The following is a 27221-nucleotide window of genomic DNA, read 5'->3' on the forward strand; positions in this document are numbered from 1 at the left end:
CACTCCCGGCCACAGCAGGGCCTGGCGGAGGCAGTGGACCCAGGCTCTGACTTCACAGATGCTGGAAGCCTGCTGCCCCTCCAGTACAGCACTGCCCACTGCCTGCACATGAAGCCAATTCCAGTGTTAGAGCTCCATTTGGGCCACAAGGGCAACCTGACTGCAATATGTCGACCTACTGGCTGCTGGGGCCAGTTTAGCTGGTGGGCCTGATCTACATGACTTTCCCTGACGCTGCTTTCCCAGATGGAGGAAATAGGACAGTAGTGAGCGCTTTTCCCTACCGAGTCTCCACCTCGCTGCAGCTATAGTCCTTGTCAAAACGCATGTATAGAAGGGAGCATGGGCACTTTATTTATTTTTTTAATATATTTTTATGGATTTCAGAGAGGAAGGGAGAGGGAGAAAGAGATAGAAACATAAATGATGAGAGAAAATCATGGACAGGCTGCCTCCTGAACGCCCACTACTGGGGATCACGCCCACAACCTAGGCATGTGCCCTTGACTGGAATCGAACCTGGGACCCTTCAGTCCCCAGGTCGACATTCTATCCATTGAGCCAAACCAACTAGGGCAGCATGGACGCTTTCTATTGCTGTTTACTGCGAGTGAGGCTTAGCGCTTTCCCGAGAGTAGGTTTCAGGATGGGGAGCAAGAGAGACTGCATAAAGGCCCTGGTGGGGAAAATCAGAGACACTAAGGACCAGTGCATACCACGGTTCCCTGGAGAGCCGCTGACCACACTGTTTGGCCACATGCGCTGGTGGGGGGAGGGTGTAGAAACTTGTAAAGAATTCCCAGAACAGACTAGGAGCACATTCTTGCTTACAAGTCCTGCTGACCATCTGTCACCATGATATCCACGGGTGTGCCCATTTATAGTAACATGTGAGCCAGTGGTGAAGAGTGGAGGGATCTCAGGGCCATTAGTTGCTGAGAACCAGATAAGATTGTAATAAAATAATTCAGAAATTGTCTCCCCAAATGTTTTCCAGAGTCATGAATACCCTTTGGGGGAACATTGACACTGCTCTCTCACCCTGAAGGTCGTTTGGAGAGAGTACGAGGCCAGGCCCAAGAAGAGCCTCTGTCCTCTTTCCAAATGCTAGAAAGGCAAGAATGCCCCAGGGTTTCAGCCGCAGCCGAAGGGGGTCTCTCCTGCAGAAGGAGCCAACATTCCTCTCCGGAGAGGAGCAAGCTTGGACGAGGGCAGGATTATTTATTGGGAACCCTGAAAAGCATTTTAACCCAATTGTTTTTATGTAATTGTTAACCAAGTTGTTGATTTGTTCTTTGCCAAGAAAAGTATTTAATCAGAAAATCATGTGAAGATTCTTAAGCATTCTTCGAACATCTCCCTGTGAAACCATGTCAGCTATGGTTTGGAAACCACAGGTGATCTGAGTCTGAACTGTGGGGTAGATGCAGCTCTGAGAACGCTTGTGTATGGGACGGAGCTGACATCTAGCGACTCTCTGCAGAGGGTGAGCGTGGCCCACTCCTGTTTATCTTGTCAGGACACATGTCAGAGCTGGAAGGGAGGCCTCGCAGGAGGCTCGTGGTTCCGCCCTTCTCTTCCCCAGCTTATCTCTGCAGGCCCAGCGCTCGTCCTGTTTACCAGGCGGACGGTGTTCTGTTCTGTTAAACAACTGAACTATGAATCCCACTTATGCACCAACCTGTGGCTCCAGCAAAGCCCTGTCCAAGCTTTTCCACGTTTCCCTTTCACGGAGGGTTGCCAGATTACACACTAGTACATGCCAAACACTACGTAAGACATACTTACACTAAAAAAGTGTTTAACTACAATGTAAAGTTACCTGGGTGCCCTTGTTGGTCCCTTTGGGACCTTCAGGAATTTAGGGTGATTCAGGCTATGATAGGTATGGTACTAGATTTACTTCATGCTTATGTTTTGCCAATTTTGGTATTTTTCATCCTATTATCCAAAGGCCAGTGAGAAGTTCAAACGATTTCTCAATTATTTTTGCTCATTATTCATGTGTTTTACTGATCCTACACAGTATAGTTGCTCTTTAATAATCTGTTTTGGTTCGGTTTTTGTGACTAGTGCATACATAGAGATGTGAAGCCAGAAAATATCCTCATCACAAAACATTCAGTGATTAAGCTGTGTGACTTTGGATTTGCTCGACTTTTGAGTGAGTATTGACGTTTCTCTTAAGTATAAATGATGGAAAGATTCTTTATATAATAAATGCTCTAAATGCTATCGAAAGCTAGTTCTTATATATACTAAGTATATACTAGCTTACTATAAATTACAATTATGTAATTACTGAAAATAGGTAGACACATACAGTAGTTTAAACATGTATGCTATAGCCCAGCTATATAGTACTTTTCAGAAATACTATTTTAGAAGAGTGGTTTTCAACTTTGGCTGCAAGTTAGAATCACATGGGGAATTATAACTATAAAAACTATACTGATTCCCCCGCCCAGGAATCGTGGTTTAATTGGACTGGGGTGGGGCCCAAGCATCAGTAATTTTGAAAGTTCTATATTCCGAGTGATTTTAATGTGCAAGTCGTATTGAGGACCCAGTGATTTAGAAAAGCCACATGATGGGGCACAGCTGGGTGTCTGAGGTCTTCCCCCTCCCAGTTTTGATTCCACGTTTGCACTGTTCTCTGTTTCCCATGTCCCATCACTGGCCAGCTGGACCAAGTGACTACTACACAGACTACGTGGCTACCAGGTGGTACCGCTCCCCCGAGCTGTTGGTGGGGGACATGCAGTACGGCCCCCCAGTAGACGTTTGGGCAATTGGCTGTGTCTTTGCTGAGCTGCTGTCAGGGGTGCCTCTGTGGCCAGGAAAATCCGATGTGGATCAGCTCTATCTGATCAGGAAAACCTTGGGTAAGTGGTGTCTCTGTTCTACCTTTTGGGCAACTGGATAGTTCTACCCACATCAGTGCAGGGCAGAGCCACGTTCCTAGTTTCACCTGACGCCCTTTATCGTTACGAAGGAGGGACACTCTCAACACCTCCTTTAAATGACTCCATTAAAGGCGTCCACATTTGTTTTAATAAAAAGAATCCACAATTTTGAGTGTGTACTATTGTCCAAAAAGACATGATTGTCTCTTTGCATAGTTGGGATCAAGTGAAACTCTGAATGATGATCACAGCAACAGTAACAGCGTACATTTCTATAAGGGCTGAGCAGTTTACAGGATGCTGATGTATCTCGTTTCATTTATGACGATGTGGTCATTCATTCGTTGGTTGTCCTGACTCCAGCCTGCCAGTCTTGTTTGGATTATTCAGAGAAAGATTCTCAGCCTTCTAGGTGTCAGGAAGAGAGTCATTCATCTAATGTCACTTTGCTTGTCTTGCTTTCCCACCCCTTCCTTTCTTTCTACTCGTGGGGTGGAGGGGGCGAGGGGAGGAGAAGGGAGAGAAGGAGAGAGACATGAAAAGACCTATGAGCAGTGATTGTCCTCTTCCGAAGTCAGGAGTTTAGCTGCTACTCCCCTGAGAACCCACTTGCCCTCTTCTGAACGCTTGTAGCACCTGTTGTCACCATGCCTTTTACTCCCCGATATGCTGTAAGCTGCCTGAGGGTGAGAGCGTATCTTTCATGTCTATCTGTCCACCAGCGTTTACTGTCTACATAGTAGGCAGTACATATTTGCTGATGGCTTCTTTTGATGAGACAGAGACTGGGAGCCTTCCAGGGGCACTCAGCCTTCCTTGCTGTGTTTCTCCTGGTGATTTTAGGACACCTTCTCCATGCCTCCCCCGCCCCCAGCTCTGATGGAAGAAGGTTGTTAAGGTCCAGGCACTGCTCTCATGACGAAGACCACTGAGGTCTGGGCAAGGCATTAGAGAGTGTATTTTGGTTGCTCGTGTCCAAAATGGGGTGGGACAGCAGCTTTGGGGTTTGAGTGAGAGGTAAAGTTCCAAACCAAATTGGTGAAATTAGACAACTCGATACCCTGTGGTAGGAACTTCAGCCCAGCCCAATAGCAGCGTTTCTGGGGGCCTGGTTGGGAGGGTTATGTTGCTCACTCTGGTCTAGGAAGTAGATCTGAGTGCGCCTCAGGGGCGCCCTGCTCTGAGGATCTCCTTGTGTTCTCTGAGCGAAATTCCTCTTCAAATTCTATCCCTAGAATTTTCCTGAGGACAGTTTTATCTGATTTGGCTGAAATTTGGGTAGAGTGAGCCTTACATAATCCCCAGAATACAGAAATGCTCCTTTTGTTTCATTGCTTCATTTCGTAAATAATTCTAAAGAACAGAGAAAATGGGATTTTCAGGTGATGGCTACTTGGTGAAACAAGAAAAGGTGGTTCCAGTTTATAAATGTCTTCCTTCCAGCTAGATCCTCCATGATTCCCCTCCCTTCCTTCTCCCCTTTCCTTCCTCAGATAATTACTGAGAGCTTGCTATGTGTCAGGCACTGTTCTGTTAGGCCAGTACACTTTTGTCTCAACCCATCAGGATTCAGTTAACATGATTTTGATTTGATTGCACTTTTGCTATTAAAAGGGGGGTTGCTATTTGATGTGTGTGTGTGCACGTGTGTGTGTGCTTCTGAGTTGTTTGGTTTGAGGAGCAAGAACCTTGTAGCCTTCTATTCCTGTGCGTGCTTCCTCTGCCTAACACAGCGCTTGCCGCACTGCAGGTCTCAGTACAGGTTGTTGAGGTTGCCTCAAAGCCTCTCCCTCCCTCTGATTGGGAGAGCAGACTGCAGACTTCAAAGGTGTAAGCACAGACAGACACAGCACCAGGGAGGGAAACCACTAATCAGTGCTTGCTAACCCATCTCGTTTTACCTTCCTCGTTCTTCTTGTCCAAAGGAGATCTCATCCCTAGGCACCAGCAAGTATTTAGCACCAATCAGTACTTCAGTGGGGTGAAAATTCCAGACCCTGAAGATATGGTGAGTGACCCATTTTGGAAAACATTCTGCATGTCAGGGCTGAATGTCAGCCCCATGGCCCAGTCTGCCCTGCAAGGTCAGTCAAGGAGTAAAAAAGAAATTGGGGCAAATTGGCTAGCAAGACCCTGGCCGTCAGTGCTAATTTAGAGTAAGCTGCTGATGACAGTAAGAGAGCATGATGGACAGGAATGCAGAGTGCCTGCCCTGACCTCACCTGTCGTTTGTCATTTTCAGCTGTTGAAGGTAGGTAGCTCAGAGCCAATCAACGTTTAGACAATGACTCATCCAGGAAAATCCAGCATTGTCCTAAAGCCCTGCTCTACTGAACTTGCATGGCCAGCCTCACTCCGGTGCCTGTCCTCTTTGGCCAATGTAGGGAACACACTCATTCTAAAAAAAACTGAAAAATTAAAAATGTGCATACTCTTAGTCCACTTTCAAGAATTTATTCCAATGAAATCATTAGACAAAGACATAAAGACATAGCATTCTTTGATAGAAATAATTTCCTTTAGTGTCCTATCACTAAAGGGATTAAATAACTTATGGTACATAGCCTTACAATAGAAATACCACATAGCCAATAAAAATAGATTTTATGTATTCACTTAAAAAAAGTTCACAACGTATTGCTAAATGGAAAAAAATGGTTATGAATCAGTATACATAATTTGACATCATTTTAATAAGTATTTAATACACAATACATGTATTTATATATAAGTATAAAAAATCTGACAACCTTTGGAAACTCATGCAAAGCTTTTTACATTTGTGAAATAAATGACTGCAAGGATATACACAAAAATATTAACAGCATATATCTCTCTGTGGTGGGGTAATTTTTTTCTTCCTTTATGGTTTTAAATATTTTTTTATGTCTTCTAATGAGCCTGTATGATCATCAAAAACATTTCAGAGCGCAATGGAGGTGTGTGAAATCCTGAGTTTCTACTGTCACAGAAAGTACTTTCAAATGGAAACTAACCCTCGGATTGCTCGGTTTCCACCTGGAAGTTTCATCAAGTTCCACTTGCGCTTTGTTCCCCTTGGCCTGTCTCACAGCGAGGGCTTCCTTTTCCCACTCCCGCAGCCGCCAGCAAGAGGAAAAGTGGGTCGTGCTGGGAGCACGCTGGGACAGAGGCAGGAATGTCACCTGCCATGTGGGAGGTGACCCAGCTGGCTCCCGGGTGACCTGGACATTCCCAGTTCCACACTAAATGTCCCTTAGCAGTTTCCTGTTCCCTGTCTACCGGTGAAGCCTCAGAAACAACCCGGGTTTTATAAATGTAAAAGGCTTCCCGTGGTTTCCCAGAGGTTGTCCTGCAGGGGATTTCCTGTTGACAGAAATACAGGAAGAAGCAGCGGAGAGGACGTGCTGGTTCAACATCTGTGTCTGAGTCCCTCTGCTGGCGGTAACGCTGCTGGGGGAGGCCTGCTGCTTCTGGGGCTGGGAGAACTGGCCAAGCAGGCAGGATGGGCCCATCATATCACAGCCAACAGCCGGCGGCCTCGCAGGCACTGTTGCTGAGACAGCAGGGCTCAGTGTCTGCAATGTCAGGTCCATCCCCGGCCGTGCTCAGATTCCACACACAGAAATAGCAAGGGAAATATTTAAGCCAGCGGTTTTCAAACTTGGCACAGATGAACCAATTGCTAAAATTCTATGCACAACAAAAGAATATATTTTTGCCGATCTGACAAAAAAAATAGGTGTAATTTTGATGCATTCACACCGGACAGCTATTGTGTTGGCTGTTGTCATCTTTTACTTTGATAACCTAAGAGAAAAAAGGTCAGGTATTGCATGTTTTAAAAATTTTTTCAGCACACGGTTGAAAATTGTTGATTTAAGCTGGGGGGATGGGGGCTTTAGGATTTTTTTTTTCTCCATATATTGTAGGGAATTCCAAATCTGAGGCTCTTGTCTCTTATCCGTGATTAATAAGTGCACACTCGGGAACTGGCTGTTGCTGGCTGGTTCCCTGTCCAAAAGAACACTGTGCTTGCAGCACCAGGGAGTGTGTCATCCGAGGAGCCTGGCCACACTGCCGCCTTTATGCGCTCAGCACAGCTGGCCATCTGTTTTACTCAGATGACTGGCTCTTATTTTCTCAGCACCCGTCTCTGATTAGCCTCTTTGTCAGTGGCCTATCTCTTTAACTGGCCTGTCTGTCTGTCTGACACTGGGCATTCCTCCCACTTTATCCTGTTTGCTATTTCTCATTGACTCCGGCATGTGACTGGTCTTACATGGCCAAAGACAGTTTGACGAATATCTGCTTGGGAGACAGTTTAAACAACAGGATGATCAGGGAGACAGCAGGCTCTTGTGGTAGGACACAGCAGTTTATTTCAGAAAACCAAGAGGCATCTGTTCACCTGGGTAACAAAAAATCTATTTGGAAGCTTCGTTTTTGTGAATGTCAATAAATGCAGATAATTGGGCCCCTTTATATAAAAGCCAATGTTGGTGCCAAAAATTATCTGAGGCAAGGCAAGTTATATAATCTGAGGCAGGAAAAAAAAAGAAATAACAATTGCTTGACAATTTTTTTTCTTTCACTAGTGTTGTCTTCTCGTAATTTGCTACCTGCATCAGTTTTCCAGGAAGTAAGAGGAGTGGTTAGGAAGAAAATTGGAAAAGCAATTTGGAGGTGGGGAGAGGTGGAGCTTGTGAAACAGGCAAAGGGAGGTTGTTGCAGGTGACAGGTCTGGTGGGCAGAGGGTGGAGGAGGCAAGGAAGGTGCCAGGAAGATGATTCTCTCACTCAAAAGAAATGCAATCTGAGGTAACCTCCTATTTGAATACATGCTGCAAATAAAACCTCCCTCTTCTTTTTTTTTTTAAACAGGAACCACTTGAATTAAAATTTCCAAACATCTCTTATCCTGCCCTGGGGCTCTTGAAGGTAAAATCATGGTTTCCAGCCAACCAGGAAGCACACAGCCTCTGTTCTCCCTGGGGAATCCACAGATTGAAAAGTGTTCCTTTCAGAATTCTTCTCCTTTCAAAAGTATAAATATTTTCAGTTTTTAAAATGGGTCCCATTCTATTACGGTAATAACATCTGTAAGTGTTTTTCACTTTAAAGATTTTTTTAAATTGCTTTTTAGGAGATGGAGAGGGAGATATTCATCAGCTGCCTCCTGCATGCCCCCTCCTGGGATGGAACCCGAGATCCAGACTTGTGCCCTGACTGGGAATTGAACCAGTAACCTTTCAGTACATGGGAAGATGCCCAACCGAGGCACACACCACTTTACATAAACCCAACATTGTATTTGACTTCTAAATTTACCCAAAATAGAAATTTCAGAGGAGTGGTGCTTGTTTTTAAAAAGGATCCTTTCTTCGAAAAATGTTTAGCCATAGGATCCTTTTAAAGAGCCAACTCCCTAGTATACTTGAAGTAGATTTTGATTTTAAAGCTTTATATACAAAACTTTATATACATACACATTTTTAGAAATATGTCTTATGTAAATGAGGTGCCAATTAAAATATTTGCAAGTTACTGTCAATATATTTCATCCATTTCAAAAAGTATTTAATGCATTTACGGATGCATTTATAACATAATTTAAAATGTGAGACAGTTCATTGGGGTATGGGGTCATGAGATTTAATCTATTCAATTATGAGCCCTATGGCCTATTTATTGGCAAAGCAAATAGTTAAGAATGTTGTAATATGAAGGGATGTATATTATGCCTCTGCTTCCATGCAGACCGTGTGCTTGTAATGCATAGACTATTTCTGAAGGAACATACACAAAAAACCTGATTTCAGAAGGGGGAATGGAAGAACTAGAGTGGTGGAGAGACTTTGCTGAATCTTGTAGGCATTTTATTTTTACCACGTGTAGGTATTATTTGTTAAATTAAAAAAAATACACATCTAGTTGTTTTGTTTTTTTCTTTTGTTGATTTCAGAGAGGAAAGGAGAGGGAGAGAGAGAGAGAAACATCAATGATGAGAGAGAATCATTGATTGGCTGCCTCCTGCAGGCCCCCCACTGGGGATCGAACCCACAACTGGGCATGTGCCCTTGACCAAAATCGAACCCGGGACCCTTCTGTTTGCAGGCCGACACTCTGTCTACTAAGCCAAACTGTCTAGGGCACCACATCTAGTTTTTACAAAGTCCATGCAAGGGACTAAACAGACTAAGTGTATTCTACTCCCTCGGGGCAGAGCACCAACTGTTCTCAGGAAGAGAACAAGGTGGGGAAATGATTTTTTGTTACTATTTCTAGAAACTATTACGTGGTTTCTCATTTAGGAATGATCAGGGAAGGAACTAAAATCATGATTGGATGTTTTTCCCCCTTTACTTCCTCCCTCCCCCTCTTGTTTCCAACTGATTAAACTATAAGTTTAATCTTACAAAGGAGAAAGAAATTACATTAATAAGTTAGTATTATATTTTTAAAGTAAGATGGAATGTTCTCTTCTTTCAGGGCTGTCTTCACATGGATCCTGCTGAGAGACTGACGTGCGAACAGCTGTTGCAGCACCCATATTTTGACAGCATCAGAGAAATAAGGGATTTGGCAAAATATCATGACAAACCAACAAGGAAGACCCTGAGACAGAACCCAAAGCACCTGCCTGGGGTAAAAATGGGGCACTGCTTTACGAAAGCATCCAAGGTTACAGCTTCGAATGACCTCATACCTGCCACCTGGTGAAAGAGTCTGAATCTATATTTGAGGTGGCAATTGTGGCTTGCAGCTCCAGCACCTCGTTCCAGCCCCAGGACACTGGTCACATGATTTCCCAACCAGGGCCCCAAGAGACAGCTGCTTCCTAAGGCTCCTTCTCCTTGAATCCTAAAGGTGTCCTTGCCCTGCAGTTCCCAGCTGCCACACAGGGCCAGGGTGTTTGGCATGCATGAGCACAGGTCTCAGCCGGGTACCCGGGTGTCAGTCCAGCTTTGGAAAATGAAGTCAGATTTATCCCAGCTAGCTCTGGGTCATCTTGTTTACCTTGAATATTAATTGACATTCCCAAAAAGGAAGTGTTTCCCATCCTGATCCTGTAATCGTCAGAGTTGGCTAGGGTAAATGCAGTGATGAGTGCCTCAGTGATAGCAGCAGAACAGTGCATGTAACCAAGTAGCATCCTGGGTGAGGGGCTGATGGCTGTTTGCACATTGGGAGCCCCTGGAGAGTTGCGATTGGCGTAAAGTGGCAGAATGGCCTTCCATTGCCTTGTCATAAGCCAAAAGCTGTAAAAATTTAGAATGGACTATAGTCGGAACCACAACTAAGATCAGCTGGCTGCCCTAGTCACTTCCGGAACTGCCTTAAACTTTTCCTTTGCAGCTTCCACTGCACAGCAGGCTGAATGATATCTGATGGTGTGTGTGAGGTTTGGAGGAGGGAAGAGGTTGTTCAGGCCATTAGGAACAGGTACCAAATGAACTCCAGGGTCCTAAGATAGACCAGAGTTTCAAAATTAAGAATGCTTTTATTTTATTTTATTCTCTATCATATGTGATCCAAATAGCAAAACAGACTGGAAATAGACTTTCTCCCCTTATCTTGCTGTTTCTTTGTGTTCAAGAATAAAGGGTCTTGATGGAAATATTTTTACTTGAAAGAATATGGGAATACCACTAATTTGTATTACTTGTAAGTACTGAACAATTCAGCTGTTTGATTGAAAAATAAAAAATACCTGCTTTTCAGATATCTATGGCTATATAGTACAACTAGTGCCCCAGTGAAGGGATTCGTGCACATTGAAAGGAAATTAATTAGAAGGTGGCCGGCAGGGTGGGACTGGGTGAGACACGAGCCGGACATGCCCTGGAGCCAACCTCCCGCAGTCTTTTCCTGGCCGGCCGCACCTGGGGCGACACTCGGCTCAAAGGGCGTCTGTGGAGTGAACAGGGTCCTTCCAGCAGGTGGGGTCCCTCAGCCTGGCCTGTGGAAATCGGCCAAAACCGGCTCTCTGACATCCCCCCCCCCACCCCAGGAGTCCCAGATTGTCAGAGGGCAGTTCTCAGGTGTCACACCCCGGAATCGGGCTCCCTCCTCTCTGGTTCCAGGGCAGGTCACCCAGGAACCACCGCTGCCAAGTCACCTCAGCTCAGCAGCTCCTGCGTTGAGCGTCTGACCCCTGGTGGTCAGTGCGCGTCATACCTACCGGCCAGTCGTTTAGCGAGATATATATACACACACATACACACACACACACACACACAAATAATATATGTGTGTTCTCCTTACTTTCACATGACATTTTCACATGAAGGGAGCAGTTCTTTTTAACCGAGGAGTAAGCAGGCAAATCGCCCAAGTGCCCCAACATCAGTTTTCTTTGCTATAAAACAAGGCATTGGCTTAAAAGGTTCCTAAGGTCCTGTGAATGTCTGCTTTTCCCCAATAATGTTAACATGTAGATTTTTCATTTTTACATTCTCTAAATTTTCTTTAATGTTTATGTTTTTCTTTTTAATATGAAATAAACCTCTAAAAGGAAAAGCAGAGACCAAAATTAAATATTTTGTCCTTTCTCAGGTTCTGGATTCTGGGCAGATAAAGTATTTCTGTGCTAAAAATTTTACTTATGTCTTTTGTGATGTGTTATCAACAATGAAAAAAGTGTATGGTGTTGAACCTAATTCTATGTGTTGTATTTTCAGTTGCAGAACCTACCTCAGTTGACTGGCAGCAGCATCCTTCCAGCTCTGGATAATAAGAAGTACTACTATAATACCAAGAAACTTAACTACCGTTTTCCAAACATTTAAGGAGCTTGGAGATGGATGACAAAAAAGAACTGATCAATAACCCCAAGAAAATAAAACATACATTTGACTGAAGACCATCACAATGTTGAGAAAACATAAGTAACTAACTGGAGGAAGCCACTTGGCAAGATGTGAAGGGAAATTCCAGAAGCAATCTTCCATGCTTGATGATGGTATCCAGAACAGAAAGGAAAAACTCGTTTTGATTTCCACTTGTGTTTTTGTTGTATCTAAGTAGCTGGACTTATGGACAGACATATAAATAGTATCGACTGCCCATTCCTCTGGCAAAACTAGTCACATAAAAAAGATTTATGCTTCAGTTGTACAATATGCAACAAGTGAAAAATAGATTACAAAACACCCAAATGTATTTCCTTGGATCCTATCTCCTGCTTTTTCAGATTGCTTCAATATATTTAAAAAGAGTTTTTGTTCTTGAAATCAAAATACTTAAGATCCCATTTCCTGCTTGCTCTATCTCTTGGTTTTTTAAAATTTAAACTATTTTTTTGGAATATTTAAGAGTTGTTCAAAATATTTAATATCATGGATTATCACAAAAGACTAGCATATGCTTATATATTTAGTGATATGTTTATAGATATTTTCCCCATGTACTTTTGTCTTTACCTTTAGTAAAGGATGCATCTCGTCACTTTTTCAGGCAAGATGGATTTACTATATCCATCTACATTTGTTCACTCAATTCCCCTTGCTAACAATGGCATGAAGATTGGCAGCTGCCAAGGTGATCAAGGAGTAGAACAAAACCTATAGGCTTGGCAAGAACTACACCTGCCAGCCTAAAAGCATTTAGAACTTCATTCTCTCCAGCTCAGCCTCAGGCTTGGAGACAGATCTGCAGGTAGGGCTATAGGGATCTGGGTTTTGGAAGAAATTGCTTCTGAGCTTTTACTTGGGTCATGAAAGACATTAGGTTGTAAACCTAATATATATACACAAAGGGTGGGGCAAAAGTAGATTTACAGTTGCTTGTATAGAAAACAATACAATAATAATATAAGAATAAACTGAGTTTTCATGTATTCATAACTGTAAACCTACTTTTGCCCCACTCTGTGTGTGCGTGTGTACACTATGATAACTAATAATAAAAATGTAGTCTAAGTGCTGATGGGTGGTAAAGATCGTCAGCCTGAGCATCGAAGGGTCTCAGGTACCATTTCCGGTCAAGGGCACATACCTGGGTTGCAGATTGGGTCCCTGGCCTGACCTGGTTGGGGTGTGTGCAGGAGGAACTAATTGAGTGTCTCTCTCACATCAATGTGTGTCTCTCACTTTCTCTACCTCCCTCCCTTTCTTCCACTCGCTCTCTAAAAACCAATGGAAAAAATATCCTCCAGTGAGGATTAAAAAAAAAATGTATTATTAAGGATTCCTAGCTTTGCACAGTGATACTTAAAATGACAAAATTAGCTCTGCTTTGGCCTATTGCTCCTATTCAAACAGCTTTTTCATCCTCGTCACCTGGACACAAGGGCAATATAAAATTCTGTTTCTTGTAACTCAGCCATTTTTGGTTGATGTGATGCTACTATTTCCTAGCAGTTCTCAGCCATGGTTTTAAAAGTTGTATTTGACTGTATCTTCGAAACATTTCTTCTACACCCTCAGTTTACTGCTATGTTAATTTTCTTCATGAGAGCATTAGACCTTATTACTTACAGCTAAGTAATCCACCAAATTCTGACAACTGTTCAATCATTTTGGCTGCCCAGCCAATTTAATGATATCCATAGTCTTCCTGATGTATGTAGCTTCTTGTGTAGAGCTGATAGTAAGCTGACTAATCCCAGTATTAACTCATTCTTGTTATGTAGCCCTGATTCAAAGGACAAAGAAGGATATCCAACTTCTGTGACTAGTTTACATTTGGTGTTTTTCTTCTTTTCCTTAACACAAAACAATGCACTTGACAAGGCAGATGATTATAACTGCCTAATTAATCTAATAGTTTTACAGAAAACCACTCAGAATAGAAAAGTAGCTCCAGACTAAACTGTGGTGAATCAGTTGCTTCATCATATAGTAATCAAACAAACGAGACAGAAGTGCTTATTTTTTATGAGTTCTATTAAATGTATGCTTATGTTTAACCATATCTGTAATCCTTTCTTCACATGGAATCACCACTGTTTCACATGAAACTATTCTATATCCTTGTCTTTTTTGTAAATGTACTAATTTCTGATTTTTTAAAATGACAGTGGCAATTATTAGTAAATAGTGTATCATTTATGGTATGTTCTATTTATATAAGCTAGTTTCTGAACACAATTAAAATTCATTTTTCTACCTAAATTCTGTATCATAGAAAGTGTTTATTTTGACATTATTTGCAAAGTTCTATTCAAACCAAATGTACAGAAATCCACAAACAAGTTGGCATATAACTAACAATAACTGAATCAGGGCCACTTTAAGCAGGTAAAAATAAAGATATATTTTTATCTACTTAATAATAATCTTTAACACTGTTTTCTAGATATAAAATGAATATTGTCTTTAAGGTATCCTTGAGGTCACAGGAAATAATATCCACTGTATATGGGGAAATAAAAATCCATTTCTAATTGACATGTTAAAGTTCTCTGTTTATAGCAATTTTTTAATTTAAGCAAAAAGTGCTGGTCTTCATGATTGTTTCCTCTATTCTAATGCAATCAGCAGAACTATTTGAATTCAGCCACGTATTTATGTCTACTTATAATAAAATACCAGACTAAGCTTAGCAAATAGACAAGTTAGCCAGAAACTACTCATTCAGAGAAAGGGTGTAAGTATGAAAAAACACAGGAATGCAGAATTATGAGAAAGGCATGCAAATCCTGAGAGCGATATGAATGCCTCCACAACTACCGACTTCTTGGCATAATTGACTTCAATGAATCTGAAATTTAGCTTTCAGTTTTCCAAAATTATACATTTATAGTAACATGCTTCAATAACTTTAAAGTGTAACATACAATCAAGAATATCTGTGTTGTAGATTTAAATGTCTTTAAAGAATTCTAAGTCAGTATCTACATCGAGATATCTATATAAAATGAGTAAATTAAAATGTTACCTAGTTTGCATCACTTCAGTTTAGTAACTTTAATGAGTCTCATCTGAATATTTATTTTCTACATGATGGACTTTCTGCTTTTAAAATATCATGATATGACATCCTTATAGTTCTATTGATGCTTACATAATATTCGTTGCTGTTTAGGATCAATTTTAAATGATACTTTATATTGAATAAGGCACTTATTGATGATTATTATTTTGCTTCAAGTCAAATTTTAGTTCCAGATAAGGTAGTAATGCCTTAAAGATTTTAACAAGGTTTTCTTTCTCTCTTATTCCAGGAAGATCACTTAGCAACAAATACCTGAGGTTTCTGTAAAAAAAGAAAGAAGTTACTTCAATTTGGCCTTTACTCTTATAGCATTAAAACTTAGCTTGATTTATTGACTTTTAGAAAAAACTACAGTCAGAATATGTATATTTGTTGTTCAGAATTACATCAATAATTCTAGCTGAATCTTTCCAAATACTATATGTATATTACGGCATAGAATACCTTTGCCTGAGAGAGATAAAATATGAATCTTAACCTAGAAAGGGGAACAAATTAGCAAAGTTCTTAAAGGAACTCAAAATGAAGCCTTGAAGCCTCAACTAATGTAAGAAACAAATAATCTAGTATTTTTGGTTCTAATGTTTAAAATTTCTCAAACTTCCTGTGATACATTATTGGCAAAACATGGAAGAAATTAATTTAAAAAGTGGAGAGGAAGCATAATAGCTAATGTTTGAGAGCTTACTGTAGCAGGCACCATGCTAGGAACTTTACTTAGATTTAATTTTTTAAGCAATATCCCTAAAAAATGCAATAAAACCATACTGTATTAAAGTTGATAATTTCAACTGTTTTAAAGTATTAAAGATGAAAGTTAAGTCATTTTCTTTTATTTTTCAAAACAAGACACCATCCCTCAACTGATTTAAATTCTGATGTTTCACCTTAACATCATTATCAAGTTTCCATTTTGGCACTGACCACCTACCTTAAATTTTGCAAAGCAATGATGCCTTTGTCTGTGACATTCCCACATGAAATTATTTCCATTTCCAACAAACTTTTTTGTAAATTTTCAAGTTGACTAATTCTCTCCAAACAGTCATCCTCGATATAATGACACTTGCATAGCCTTATTTTTTCAACGTGCTGTAGGCCCTCTGGGAGGAAAAGAGCAGTTGAAGAACCTGTTTTACCATTAAAATAACCAACTCTCCTAGTTTTCCCAGGGCTGTTCTGATTTTAGGATTGAAAGTCCTATGTCCTGGGAAACCTCTCAGTCCCAGGAAAACTGGAACAATTAGTCACCTTAATAACTATACATGGTATTCACTATACAAGTTGTGCTGACAGGACCATTTTGCAGTGAAACATCCAGGCACTGGGGGGGGGGGGGGGAGGTGCGGGGGAGAACCACCCAAGCAGAAGCTGTGTGGATAGAATTATTCTTACATCATTGAGGATCTCTCAATGACAAAAGTTTGACAGACAGTTTGACAAACAAGGCTTGAATTTTAAGTCAATAAGCCACAGAATAAAGTCATGTAGAGACAAACTTAGTAAGGGGAGAAAGGAGAGGAAGGTGCTTGTAACCTCTAATTTAAAAATATTATACCTAAGAAGAAACAAACTGGATGATATTGAAAAGGCAAAAAGAACATATCTATGACTATAATATTCAACTGCAACAAAATGTCACTGTAAATTACCTGCATTTTTCATAAGCAACTGATAGGATAGTTACCTAGATGATCAAATCCAATGTTCATGATACAAGAGTCAGTGGCATCGATGGCCTGGATCTTGTATTTGTCCAGAGGGCCTGTTGGGAGGTTGTTGTAGTCCTTCTGCCACCTCTCCTGGCCGTGATAGCGTACCATGGCCCCGCAGCGAAGCAGCCACTCGGAGGCCGCCCTTTCGGGGCCAACTTCCTTGATGCGTTCACGATCTACTCTATTGGAAAGAAAACAAAAGCAGTTAGCTTTTACTATAATCATTAGCTTTTTAACTATATTCATCAACATAAATACAGAAAAGACTTTTCATTTCAAATGACTGAGGGAAACAAGTATACTAGTGAGATCCATGTCAAAAAAAAACATACAATGACTCTACCTGCTACCTTTCTTGCTTTATTTTTGTTTCCAAGTGAACTCTGTGAAGGCATATTATTTTTATATGAGTTTATCAGGCAGAAGTTAGTCTTCATTGATTCAGATGTAGCACAGTGCTTGACACCAGGAAGTACTCAATAACTTGTATCAAAAGAATGATACACTTGGTTATTGTTTTTATTAATGATAAAAGATTAAAGGGAATAATTTTGAACCTATGTTCAAATTAATCTTATTAAGTGATATTAATTTTTATATATGCCTTTTTCTCTAGTCAATGGTGTTATTGCTATATTAAGCAATGAGGAAATTAGCTTCTTCAGTTTCAAAATGATGCTTCTAAGCATGCCACACATTTTTTAAAAACTTGAGTTGCCTTCATAGTATTCAAAAGGCTAACTACATCCATTAAGAAGCCATAGAGTTAAATATTCTAAAACTACATTTACTGAGCTTTTCTGATTATAAAAATAATAAATGTTCATTTTAGGAAACTTGAAAGGCATGGAAAAGCCAAATAAGATAAAAGTCACTGACATCCTGCAACCCAGTCATGTTAATATTTTATCATCTATTTTGGGGTCTTTATTCAATTTGTGTATATATTTTATTTGTTTTTAAACAAAATGAGGCTCATACTGCACACACTATACAAAAAAATCATTTGGAATACAAGAAATAACCAAATAACTATTGCGAATTCATCTATCTTTAACAATTCTCACATTTCTTCATTTTAATTAGAGTAACTTACTTATTAAATACTGCATTCAACCAGCCCCAGAAGTATCTGGAGTCACATGACCATGGGAGTTTCTTTAAGCCACACAACTGCCAGGAAATTTTTCCAAACAGCATCATTTGATCTAGAAACACAACACAGTATTACTATTTGATCATCAACTGGCAATCAGAGTCATGTACATATAGTCACTTCACAACTTCAGTCAATGATGCTGTGCCAATAAAGCTGATGACTCCCTTGCCTCTCAATCTCTATTGACTCCTGTCTCAGTTTCCCAGTTTCTTTTGCTACAAAAACAAACAAACAAACAAACAAAAAAACTTCTGTGGTTCCTTCCAGCCTTGATATTAAGTTCCACTGTTCTATCCTGTCTGCACTGTTGCCACCTGGTGTCCATATAAAATTATTGAAACAACCCCACTCCCAATCTACATTTCCAGTATCAAAATGGCAAACTAAAATCACCTCCGGAGCAATATGCCACGGTCCACACAGTTATATCCAGGAAGGAAGAGGTGACATGGAAACAGATCTTCCTATGACAAGAGTGCAAATAGTGTCACCAGAACAGTGCAAAGAGCTGTGGAAGGGCAGCTGCGAAAGACTGGGCAAGTAACTTCACCTCTCTGACCCTTGGTTTTCTCATTTGTGAAAAGAGATGATGTGCACAGATGACTTCCAGCTGTAAAAACCTATAACCATGAGTTGAGGAAGTGATTTTTAAAATGGATCTCAATTTGATTTATGTCAATTCAAGTTTCTCTAGAAGTATGCCAGGTGTGGGGGAAACACTGAGAAATGAAACTTGGTCTCTGCCTTTGAGGAACTAACAACTTAAGGCAGAGTGGAGTGAGCGAAAACAAGTTACCAAGTAGTTAAAATAAAAGATATTGTCTGATAAATACTTCAAAAGTTAAAATAAGAACAGACCAGAATTTCAATAATCCAGGTGATTAGCTGAGGCAGGGACATTGAAGTCATGATGCATTTCAGTTTGGTTAGCTTATGAGGGTACGTAATGAGGAGACAATTTACACAGTCACATCAGAAAGGGTCTGGCATAATCAGCCAGGAAATTTTGACTTTCTTCTGCAGGTGGTTGGGAGTCACTGAAGTTTTAGCACAGAACACTGGCATTTTTAGAACTATGATTCAGGAATACTACTCAAACAGCAACATCAAGATCGAGTACACTAGCACCGGACAGAAAGACAGCTAACAAGGGTTTCAACTACATGTGGCCATGGGAAAACGGCCAGGGGTGGGGGACTGGGGGAGAGGAGAATTGGAATGACATTGCAGAATGGATCCCACATGATTCAGTAAATGAGATTATAGGGGCGAGGGCCAGAGAAACTGAAGATGACACTGAGCTTTGCTCCTGAGTCACTGGTCGGATGATGGTGCCATTATGAAATCAATGTCAGAAGGACAGGGTTGTGGTTTATTCCCCAGTTTTTCATATTCTAAATATGAAGTGTTGGCAGAACTTCTAAGAGGAGAGGACCAACAAGTGATTAGAATCAGTGATTAGAATGGTAGAGCTGGAAGGAACTCAGATCACCTAGACTACACTGTCTCCACGTCACCTCATTTAGAGACAAGGAAACTGAAGCCCTGATATTAAGTAACTTGCTGACACCCTACATCCTTTCCAGAACAAGGTGGGGTTTTAATAAATGCATGTGTTTAAAAGGACTTGCCCAGTGTTTCATGGTTAATTGGTGGCAGTGCTGAAACTTGAACCTAGTTCTGGCTACTACCAGTCCAGAGCTCTTTCCTTGGTCATAAGATGGTCCTGCAACTCAGGGAAAAAGGGAGGACTAGAAAGAGGCCTGAGTGGGAACCACCTCAGACTGAGGAAGTGACTGAGGATGTGGAGACTGTGGAACAGTGAGAGATGAGGTCTGAGGACAGAATCTGGAATCACCTGCCCACCCCCTCCCTTTTCCACCATCACTCTGCCTGCATTACTGCAAACTTTCCCTCCCCCCTGCTATCACTTCCACGTTCTCAGCCCTTCCCAGCTTTTTGTTAAAGCTCCCTCCACCTGTGTCCACCTCTAATAACTCCATTGGCTGCCAACCTCATTTATAAATCTGGACTTTCTAGCTTCAATTCAACTCAGGCTGTGCCCTCTATTTACCATTCCTCCCCACCCACCCAATCCTGTCTATGGAAATCTTACCCAACTTCAAGACCTTATTCAAATGCCATCTTCATCATACATCTATTCATTCACTCAATAAATATTTATTAAATGTCTACTATACCTAGTTCAAGAGATATAATGGGAAGGTAGAAAAACCAAACAAAACAACAGAGACAAAGATATGGTTCCTGTCCTCATAGAATGTATAGTCTAATGAAGGCAGAAGACATAAAGAAATAACATGCAACATGGTGTCTTAGTAGAGGTATGACCAAGTTCTATCAGAGCCTAAAAGAGTTTTCTTTTGGGATGGCTCTTAAAGGATGATTAAAAGTTTCATTAGGCAGAAAAAGAAAAGTATGTAGAGCAAAAGAAAGACCAAGGATCACATCTTATTCATTTCCATTTTGCTTAGTACCTAGCACAATGCAAGAGTTGAATATTTGCTAATAGTCTTTAATGATTGATGTATTTCCATGGAGAAAGGTAAAAACCAGAGAAACTGTTATTAAGCAGGTAAATTTGAGTGGTCTATGAAAACTGATGGACTTTGACTTATTTTGGCCCACCTTATAATTCAGCTTAAAGAAAAGGCCAAATTTGCTACTTCAGCTATCAGCTTAAAGAAAAGGCCAAATTTGCTACTTCAGCTATGATTTCTAAAAATACTAGATATTATATTAAAATAATTTAAACATGAAAATCAAATGTTTATTTATCAATAAAGATAAAAAATAAATTGGTAGGTTTTTACATTCTCAAGTGTGACTTGCTAATTAAATTTAGCAATTTCTAAGGAATTCAAGCTACCTCTGGGAATGCTTTCTATATGGAGAGAGGAGACCTCTAGTGGTGAGTTGGTGAATTTAACTCTAATGGATTAAAAGAAACCAGTTAAAACCAAGTTAAAAATTACTACTAAATTACTGCTGCAATAAATAATTCATGAATTAAAATAATTTAAAAAGACCTTCTTACTATCAGAACATGGCTTAGAGCCATAAATTTATAACTGATGTTTCTAAAACTTGCAATTATGTTTATGACTTAGAGAAGGCCAGACCTCGCAGCTGAGGGTGGTGTCATGAACACAAATGTCTCTAGCTAGCCAAATATCTTACAGGGTGTATAAATGTAAGGTGAGCTCTTGATTTGAAATTACTTAATTGAAAGGGGAGACGGTAAGCAGAAAAATTTTTTTATAAAAAGAGCATGTGTATTGGAGTGCTTTTACCTTGTTAAACTAAGAAACACATGCTCAAAATCAGAGCAATAAAAAGCTACTATGGTCCATGAAAGTCTGATCACAGACCCTGGAAGTGTCTAATGCTGTATTCAATCTAGTAACAAATCAACTACTACATCTGTGCAAACTAAAAAATAACCATCTCGGTGGGGGGAGGGGGTGTGTCAATTGGGGAAAAAGAAGACAAGTGTAAAACTTTAGAAAATAAAAATAAATAAATAAAAATAACCATCTCCACTACATACCTATCAGAATGATTAAAATAAAAAATAGTGACACCGCGCTACTGGTTTGGGTCAGTGAATAAAGCATCAGCCCGAGGACTGAAGGGTCCTGGGTTCAATTCCAGCAAGGACACGAACCTCGGTTGCAGGCCCTGGTTGGGGCGAGTGAGGGAGGCAACCAATCGATGTGTCTCTCTCACATTGATGTTTTTCTGTCTCTCCCCTTCCCTTCTACTCGCTCTAAAAATCAATGGAAAAATATCCTCAGGAGAAGGTGGATCACTCGAATATTGCTGGTGGAAATGTATAAAGGTGCAGCCACTTTGGAAAAGCAGTTTGGCAGTTTCTTATCAAAATAAACAGGTGCTTATCATATGACCCAGCAATTGTACGCTTGGGAATTTCTCCCAAACAAAAATAGGTTCATACATAAAAAGCTGCACATTAATGTTAACAGCAGCTTTATTCAAAAGTAGTTAAAAACTGGCAACAACTCAGATATCCTTTAGTGGGTTAAACATACTGCGGTACCATGAACTACTACTGGACAGTAAGAAGGAATGAGCCATCAATACATGCGACAATTGAGATGGACCTCAGGGGATTATGCAAAAAGCCAGTTTCCCAAAAGTTAAATACAGTATCATTCTGTTTATATAAATTCTTAAAGTGACACAATTTTAGAAAGGGAGAACAGACTGGGGAAGGGGTGCCCTGCGGTAGGGAGGTGCGGTTATACAAGGGCAGGGAGGGATTCTTGTGCTGCAGCTGTGCTGTAGCTTGACCCTGGGGGTGGGTACAAGAACCCACACACGTGATGAAAACTATGTGGAACTAAATACACACATACATGTAACACGGGAAATCTAAATAAGACCGATGGATGGTGTCAATGTCAATTTCTGGTTGTAATGTGCCACTGTTTTGCAAGATGTTATCACTGAGGGAGACTGAGCAAACGGTACACAGAATCTCTACTGATCCTTACAACTGCATGGACATCTACAATTATCTCAAAAAATTTTTAAAAATTTCAAAAATAACCATCCCTTGAAAATAAATTGTGATGGAACAAGCAGGTAACATTCTAATTGTTTGCACGAATAAAGCAGAACATGTACAACTATCCGAAGGTTAAAGCCATTTCGAGCATGACAACTACCGAGTATTCGCTGTGCTAAGAGCTGATGAGCCTTATGAGGGAGACCCGACATTAGTCCTGGTTCATGGGCGGGCGGGCGGGCACAGAGGCGAAAAGGCTCCAGAAGCCCCATGACTAACGCCTGGAACCAAATCCAGACGGGCAGGTAGAGTCCCTCCGGCCATGAGGCGGTACCATTCTATTGTTCTGTTCCGCTGTTCTGACCCGACACATGTTCAACTGCCATGAAGCACGGTGTTAAGCTGGCAGGTGATCATCATAGTTTTAGATGAATGAGGCATTTGAGAGATTCCAGCCCACCTCCCGCACTTTTCAGGAAAGATCACGAGAGGTGTGACCTGCACAGGAAGTCGGTATTCCCAGGCCCGCGCGGGGTACTGAAAACTGTATCTCGGCCCCGTGTTAACGACCAGGAAACCGGTCGCTAAACGATGGCCGAGGCCGAGCGGGGCCTGGGTCATCGAGGCGGTATTTACAGGACCCTAAGCAGCCGGATGAATGGCCGCGCGGGAGCCCCACAAAAGAAGGCCGCGGGGCTCTAAGGGCCTCGGTCCGGAGCGCGGGCCAAGGCCGGCCGGCGCGCGCTGACCCGGGCCGGAGCCCGGGAGCCGACGGGGCTGGGCGGGGCCGAACCGAAGGAAGGGAGGCCGCTGGGCCCGCCCAATCGAGTTTTCACTATAATCTTGCCCAGACTTTCTTCCCAGGCCCCGCAGCTGGTGGACGTCCAAGGTCAGACCCCGCGACGCGGCGGGGCAGGTTGTCGGTAAGCCCGGCGCGCGGAGAAGGGAAAGGGCAGAGTGAAACCACCACCCTAGGCCCGTCCCGCTCGGGCCCAGCTCCTCAAATCGCTGCGTCGCAGGAAGGGAGCGAGCGAGCGTCCCGGCGTGTACGGCTGCGCCGGCCTGCCCTTCGCCCTCCGCCGCGCGCGCCCATTGGTCACTGGCAGCCCTCCCACGTGGAGCGAAGGCGCGCGCCTCATTGGTCCGTGCGCGGGAGGTGGGGCTAGAGGGCACCGCGGACCCTGCGGAGTGTCCTGCTCTAGTGGCCACGCTGGGGCTGAGGCAGGGGAGGGGACGCAGGCGATGGTGCCCGCGCTGCGTTACCTGGGCACTGCCTGCGGCTGGGCCCGCGGAGGTTCCCCCAGGGGCATCCCCGCGGCGTGCGGGCCCGCGCTGGGCAGGCCGCGGCCGTTGTGCCAGGGTTCCCGCAGCGCCAGCACTAGGTGAGTAGCCGCCGGCCCGCCCCCGCCGCCTACGCTGCATCTTCGAGGTGCTTCTTGCTGGACCTGTGCCCAGGGGAGGTGCTTCTTACTCCCCTGCCCCCGGCGTGAGAGAAGGTCGAGATCCTGCGGAGCACGGGCTCCACGCTCGGGTCTCAGGAGCCACCTGCAGGATTTATTCGTCGTGTTTGTGGGCGGGAGGAGAAGAATGAGAGCGCTGAGTAGAGGGCTACTACCGCCTGTCTTTGCACACAACCCCTCCACGTCCTGTTTCACTCCGGGCGGGTTTGCTTGAGCTCCTTGAAGGTTCGGTTGTGAATGGGTGCCTAGGCTCGCCCGCAGGTGATCGTTTTGAGCGTTCAAGGACCTTGCCCACTGTAAGCAATCAAATAAGGCTGTTTATTAGCTGGCATCTCGGGTGCTACTTGGAAGATCAGAATCCAGTCTTCAATCAATTCCAGGCAGACACTACGCAGAGTTACCTCACTGAGAAGCAGCTCAGAGGCTAATCGAAGCCTGCAGAATCCAGTGTCCTGTGATTTAAAGTTTGGAGGTCACATTGGAAACCACTGGTTTTCCCTGCTTTCCTTAGAGATGATGGTTTATGCGAAGCTGGAAAGCTTGGCTGTTTCGAGAATTAAGAAGTTGAGTGTGACTGGAGCTTAGCGCCAGAGATGGTGTGGAAGGACACCAGGAGAGGGGCTTCCTCACAACAGGGGTTTTATTTTATTTTAATTACACAGCGAATTTTATTCTAAGAGCGTTGGGAAGCTTTTAAAGGGTTGTTAAGAAGAGGGAGTGATTGAATGCTGATGTTTCAAAAATTTACTCTGGTTGCTGTATGTTACTGTATTGGAGGGGGATTAGAATGGGACAGGATTTGGGGAAGCTTTTCTTAAGGGAAGAAACGTAGGCTTAGGGAAGGTTTTGTTTATACTTTTTATTTTGAAATAATTATGGATTTATAGAAGTTTGCAACAAGGCAGCACTCTCATTTACCCCAATGATAACATCTTACATAACTATAGTACCATATCAATACCAGGAAATTGACATCGGTTCAATCCATAAACCTTGTTCAGATTTCATCAGTTTTACATGCACTCATTTGTGTGTGTGTGTGTATGTTTCTATGCAATTATGTGTTATTTTGTGTAACTACCACCACAATTCAGAAACAAATATTCCGTCAATACAAAAATATCCCTTGTGTTATATTCACATCCCATCTCTACACCTTTCTAACCACTTCCTAACCTGTGGCAACCACTAATCTATTCCCCAGCTCTATAATTTTTCACTTTGAGAATGTTCTGTAAGTAGAATTACACACTATGTAATCTTTTGAGATTGGCTTTTTTTCACCTTGAGATCCATCTAAGTGTTACCTATATGAATAGTGATTCCCTTTAATTGTTGAGTAGCATTACATGATATGGATGTATCACTTTTTTTAACCATTCACCAGTTGAAGGATATCTGGGTTGTTTCCAGTTTTTGGCTACGAATAAAGCTGCTATAAATATTTATGTACAGTCTTTGTATGAGCATAATTTTTCCTTTCTCTGGGATAAATGCAGGTGCTAAGACCTACAGTACATGTTTAGTTTTTTAAGAAACTGCCATATTCTTTTTTCAGAGTGACTGTTATTTTACATTCCTACCAGTAATATGTGAGTGATTCAGTTCTTCCTCATCTTCACCAGCATTTGGTATAATCACTTTTTTTTTAAATTTTAGCCATTTTGATATGAGTGTAGTGATCTGTCATTGTAGTTTTAATTTGCATTTCCCTAATGAGTAATGGAATTGAACATCTTTTCATGTGCTTATTTGCCACCTGTATACCTGTCCTCTTTGATGATATGTTTGTTCATATCTTTTGCCCATTTTCTAAATGGCTTGTTTATTTGGAAAGTTCTTTTTTTTATTGTTTTATTGCTTAACGTATTACAAAGAGTATTACATATGTCTCCTTTTTTTTTTCCGCCCTTGACAATCCCCTGGCCTCCCCTGCCCCCCCAGTGTCTTTGGAAAGTTCTTAATAGATATTCTAGATAGAGTACTTTGTCAGATAAATGGTTTGCAAGTATTTCCCCCCAATTTGTTGGTTTATTCTTATCCTCTTAACAGGATCTTTTGCAGAGCAAAAGTTTTTAATTTTGATGAAGTACAGCTTATCAATTTTTTCTTTCATGGATCATGTTTTTGGTGTAAACTTTCACCTAGCCCTACATCACAAAGATTTTTTTCCCTGTGTTTTCTTCCAAAAGTTTTATAGTGAATATTTGATTATATAAAATATTTTTGTTAATTTTTTTTAGTTAGAATAATGGTATTGTGTGTGTTTTGAAGAGGCCTTTTAGAAATAATATATTAAAATAATTACAGATGATGTTTAAGATTTGCATCAAAATAATATAATACAGGAGGGGATTAAATGGGGGGAGGGGAAGAAGCAAGAGTGTCCATATTTCTCTAAAACCTAAGGTCAGTGCTAAAAGGAATCTTTTACACTCCTCATTGCATTAGACTTTACAAGGCCTTTCTAATTTTTAAAATGGTTGTATAATCAGGGTTTGTCATGGCTAAAATTGTGGTTCTGAACCTACTGGCTGTTATCTTTTTAACAGAAAAAAAAGATAAATTGTTGCATACCAAGGTGTTGAAGGCTTAATGTGTTAGCTAATCCTCAAGAATACTGCACTTGAATTTTAAAAGAATAGATGGTAGAGAAGAGTGTGATGCTTAACACATGTAGCTGGCCCAGGCAGAGTACTGTGGGGATTTAGAGCAGCTTGATCAATTAGCCACCCTGCCTGCTGGGTGGAGCTGATTATACTACTGACCAGCAATGCAGGTTACTTTGAAGGGTGTCTTCATGAGCATGAAGCCAAATAGCACAAAACCCAATAAATATTTGCTTTTAATGATTACAAATTAATAGTTTAATTAATTGACCATAGATGATAAAAATGTTGCATGTGAAGTTGGATGAGGTCTACTATAAACGTGCATTATTTTAAAAGTGATTTTCTCTTGAAGCTCATTTGATGTAGTCGTTATCGGTGGCGGAATTGTGGGGCTTGCCTCTGCCAGAGCACTCATCCTACGACATCCAACACTTTCCATTGGTGTTCTGGAAAAGGAGAAAGAATTAGGTAGGTATGGTTGATGTATGTTATCAGTGCTGCTCTTCAGGCTTATCCTGAACCCCTGCTTATTTTGTCAAATCTGCATCTGTTATGCTGAGTGTCGATGTTAGTAGGCTAGTTTGAGTTCTCCATAAAGCAGAGTCTGGGACTAGGACTTTGGTATAGGTCTGTGGTCGGCAAACTGCGGCTCGCGAGCACCATGCGGCTCTTTGGCCCCTTGAGTGTGGCTCTTCCTAAGCCTTAGGAGTACCCTAATTAAGTTAATAACAACGTACCTACCTATATAGTTTAAGTTTTAAAAATTTGGCTCTCAAAAGAAATTTCAATCGTTGTACTGTTGATATTTGGCTCTGTTGCCTAATGAGTTTGCCGACCACTGGTATAGGTGATTTACTTGAGAGGTTATCTAGGAGACAGGAGTGAGGGGGGGGGGATAG

At 41.6% G+C, this 27221-nt stretch overlaps 3 protein-coding genes across 7 annotated transcripts in view; 2 read left to right on the plus strand and 1 right to left on the minus strand.

Moving 5' to 3' along the window:
* Window positions 1–12065, plus strand: part of CDKL1 (cyclin dependent kinase like 1) — a 42484-nt gene extending 30419 nt beyond the window's left edge. The window contains exons 4-9 of one of the 3 annotated variants that reach the window (XM_014465647.2): window positions 2074–2164; window positions 2685–2885; window positions 4832–4914; window positions 7769–7825; window positions 9377–9568; window positions 11569–12065. In XM_014465647.2, the coding sequence (XP_014321133.1) occupies window positions 2074–2164; window positions 2685–2885; window positions 4832–4914; window positions 7769–7825; window positions 9377–9568; window positions 11569–11676 (732 nt within the window). In that variant the 3' untranslated portion in view covers window positions 11677–12065. The remainder of the gene's footprint in view (window positions 1–2073; window positions 2165–2684; window positions 2886–4831; window positions 4915–7768; window positions 7826–9376; window positions 9569–11568) is intronic. The other 2 variants (XM_023763838.1, XM_014465651.2) reach the window with 2 other exon arrangements.
* A 1690-nt stretch (window positions 12066–13755) lies between these two features.
* On the minus strand, window positions 13756–23404 carry ATP5S (ATP synthase, H+ transporting, mitochondrial Fo complex subunit s (factor B)). 3 transcript variants are annotated; one of them, XM_006100242.3, is made up of 5 exons: window positions 23260–23404; window positions 17636–17747; window positions 16512–16720; window positions 15756–15927; window positions 13756–15085 (listed from the first exon to the last, which is right to left on the minus strand). In XM_006100242.3, the coding sequence occupies exons 1-5, from the start codon at window positions 23387–23389 to the stop codon at window positions 14953–14955; spliced, it is 756 nt and encodes a 251-aa protein (XP_006100304.2). In that variant the 5' UTR covers window positions 23390–23404; the 3' UTR covers window positions 13756–14952. The 3 variants fall into 3 exon arrangements, with proteins under 3 accessions (XP_006100304.2, XP_014321141.1, XP_014321143.1); XM_014465655.2 differs by lacking the exon at window positions 23260–23404 and adding an exon at window positions 22411–22936; XM_014465657.2 differs by lacking the exon at window positions 23260–23404 and adding an exon at window positions 17868–17884.
* A 13-nt stretch (window positions 23405–23417) lies between these two features.
* Window positions 23418–27221, plus strand: part of L2HGDH (L-2-hydroxyglutarate dehydrogenase) — a 39487-nt gene continuing 35683 nt past the window's right edge. The window contains exons 1-2 of the mRNA XM_006100243.3: window positions 23418–23632; window positions 26675–26790. Of these exons, the coding sequence (XP_006100305.1) occupies window positions 23493–23632; window positions 26675–26790 (256 nt within the window). The 5' untranslated portion in view covers window positions 23418–23492. The remainder of the gene's footprint in view (window positions 23633–26674; window positions 26791–27221) is intronic.

This window comes from Myotis lucifugus, unplaced genomic scaffold, assembly GCF_000147115.1.
Source record: "Myotis lucifugus unplaced genomic scaffold, Myoluc2.0 scaffold_304, whole genome shotgun sequence".
Taxonomy (NCBI): Eukaryota; Metazoa; Chordata; class Mammalia; order Chiroptera; family Vespertilionidae; genus Myotis; species Myotis lucifugus.

Excerpts from the sequence above, each read along its gene's own strand:
- ATP5S (XM_006100242.3), bottom strand. The coding sequence starts at position 23,389 with ATGAGGCGCGCGCCTTCGCTCCACGTGGGAGGGCTGCCAGTGACCAAT. Across the intron at positions 15,928-16,511 it reads CATTGGATTTGATCATCTAG|AGGGCCTACAGCACGTTGAA; the intron begins GTAACTATCCTA and ends TTTTCCTCCCAG. Across the intron at positions 15,086-15,755 it reads ATTGCTTTGCAAAATTTAAG|AAACCTCAGGTATTTGTTGC; the intron begins GTAGGTGGTCAG and ends CTTTTTTTACAG.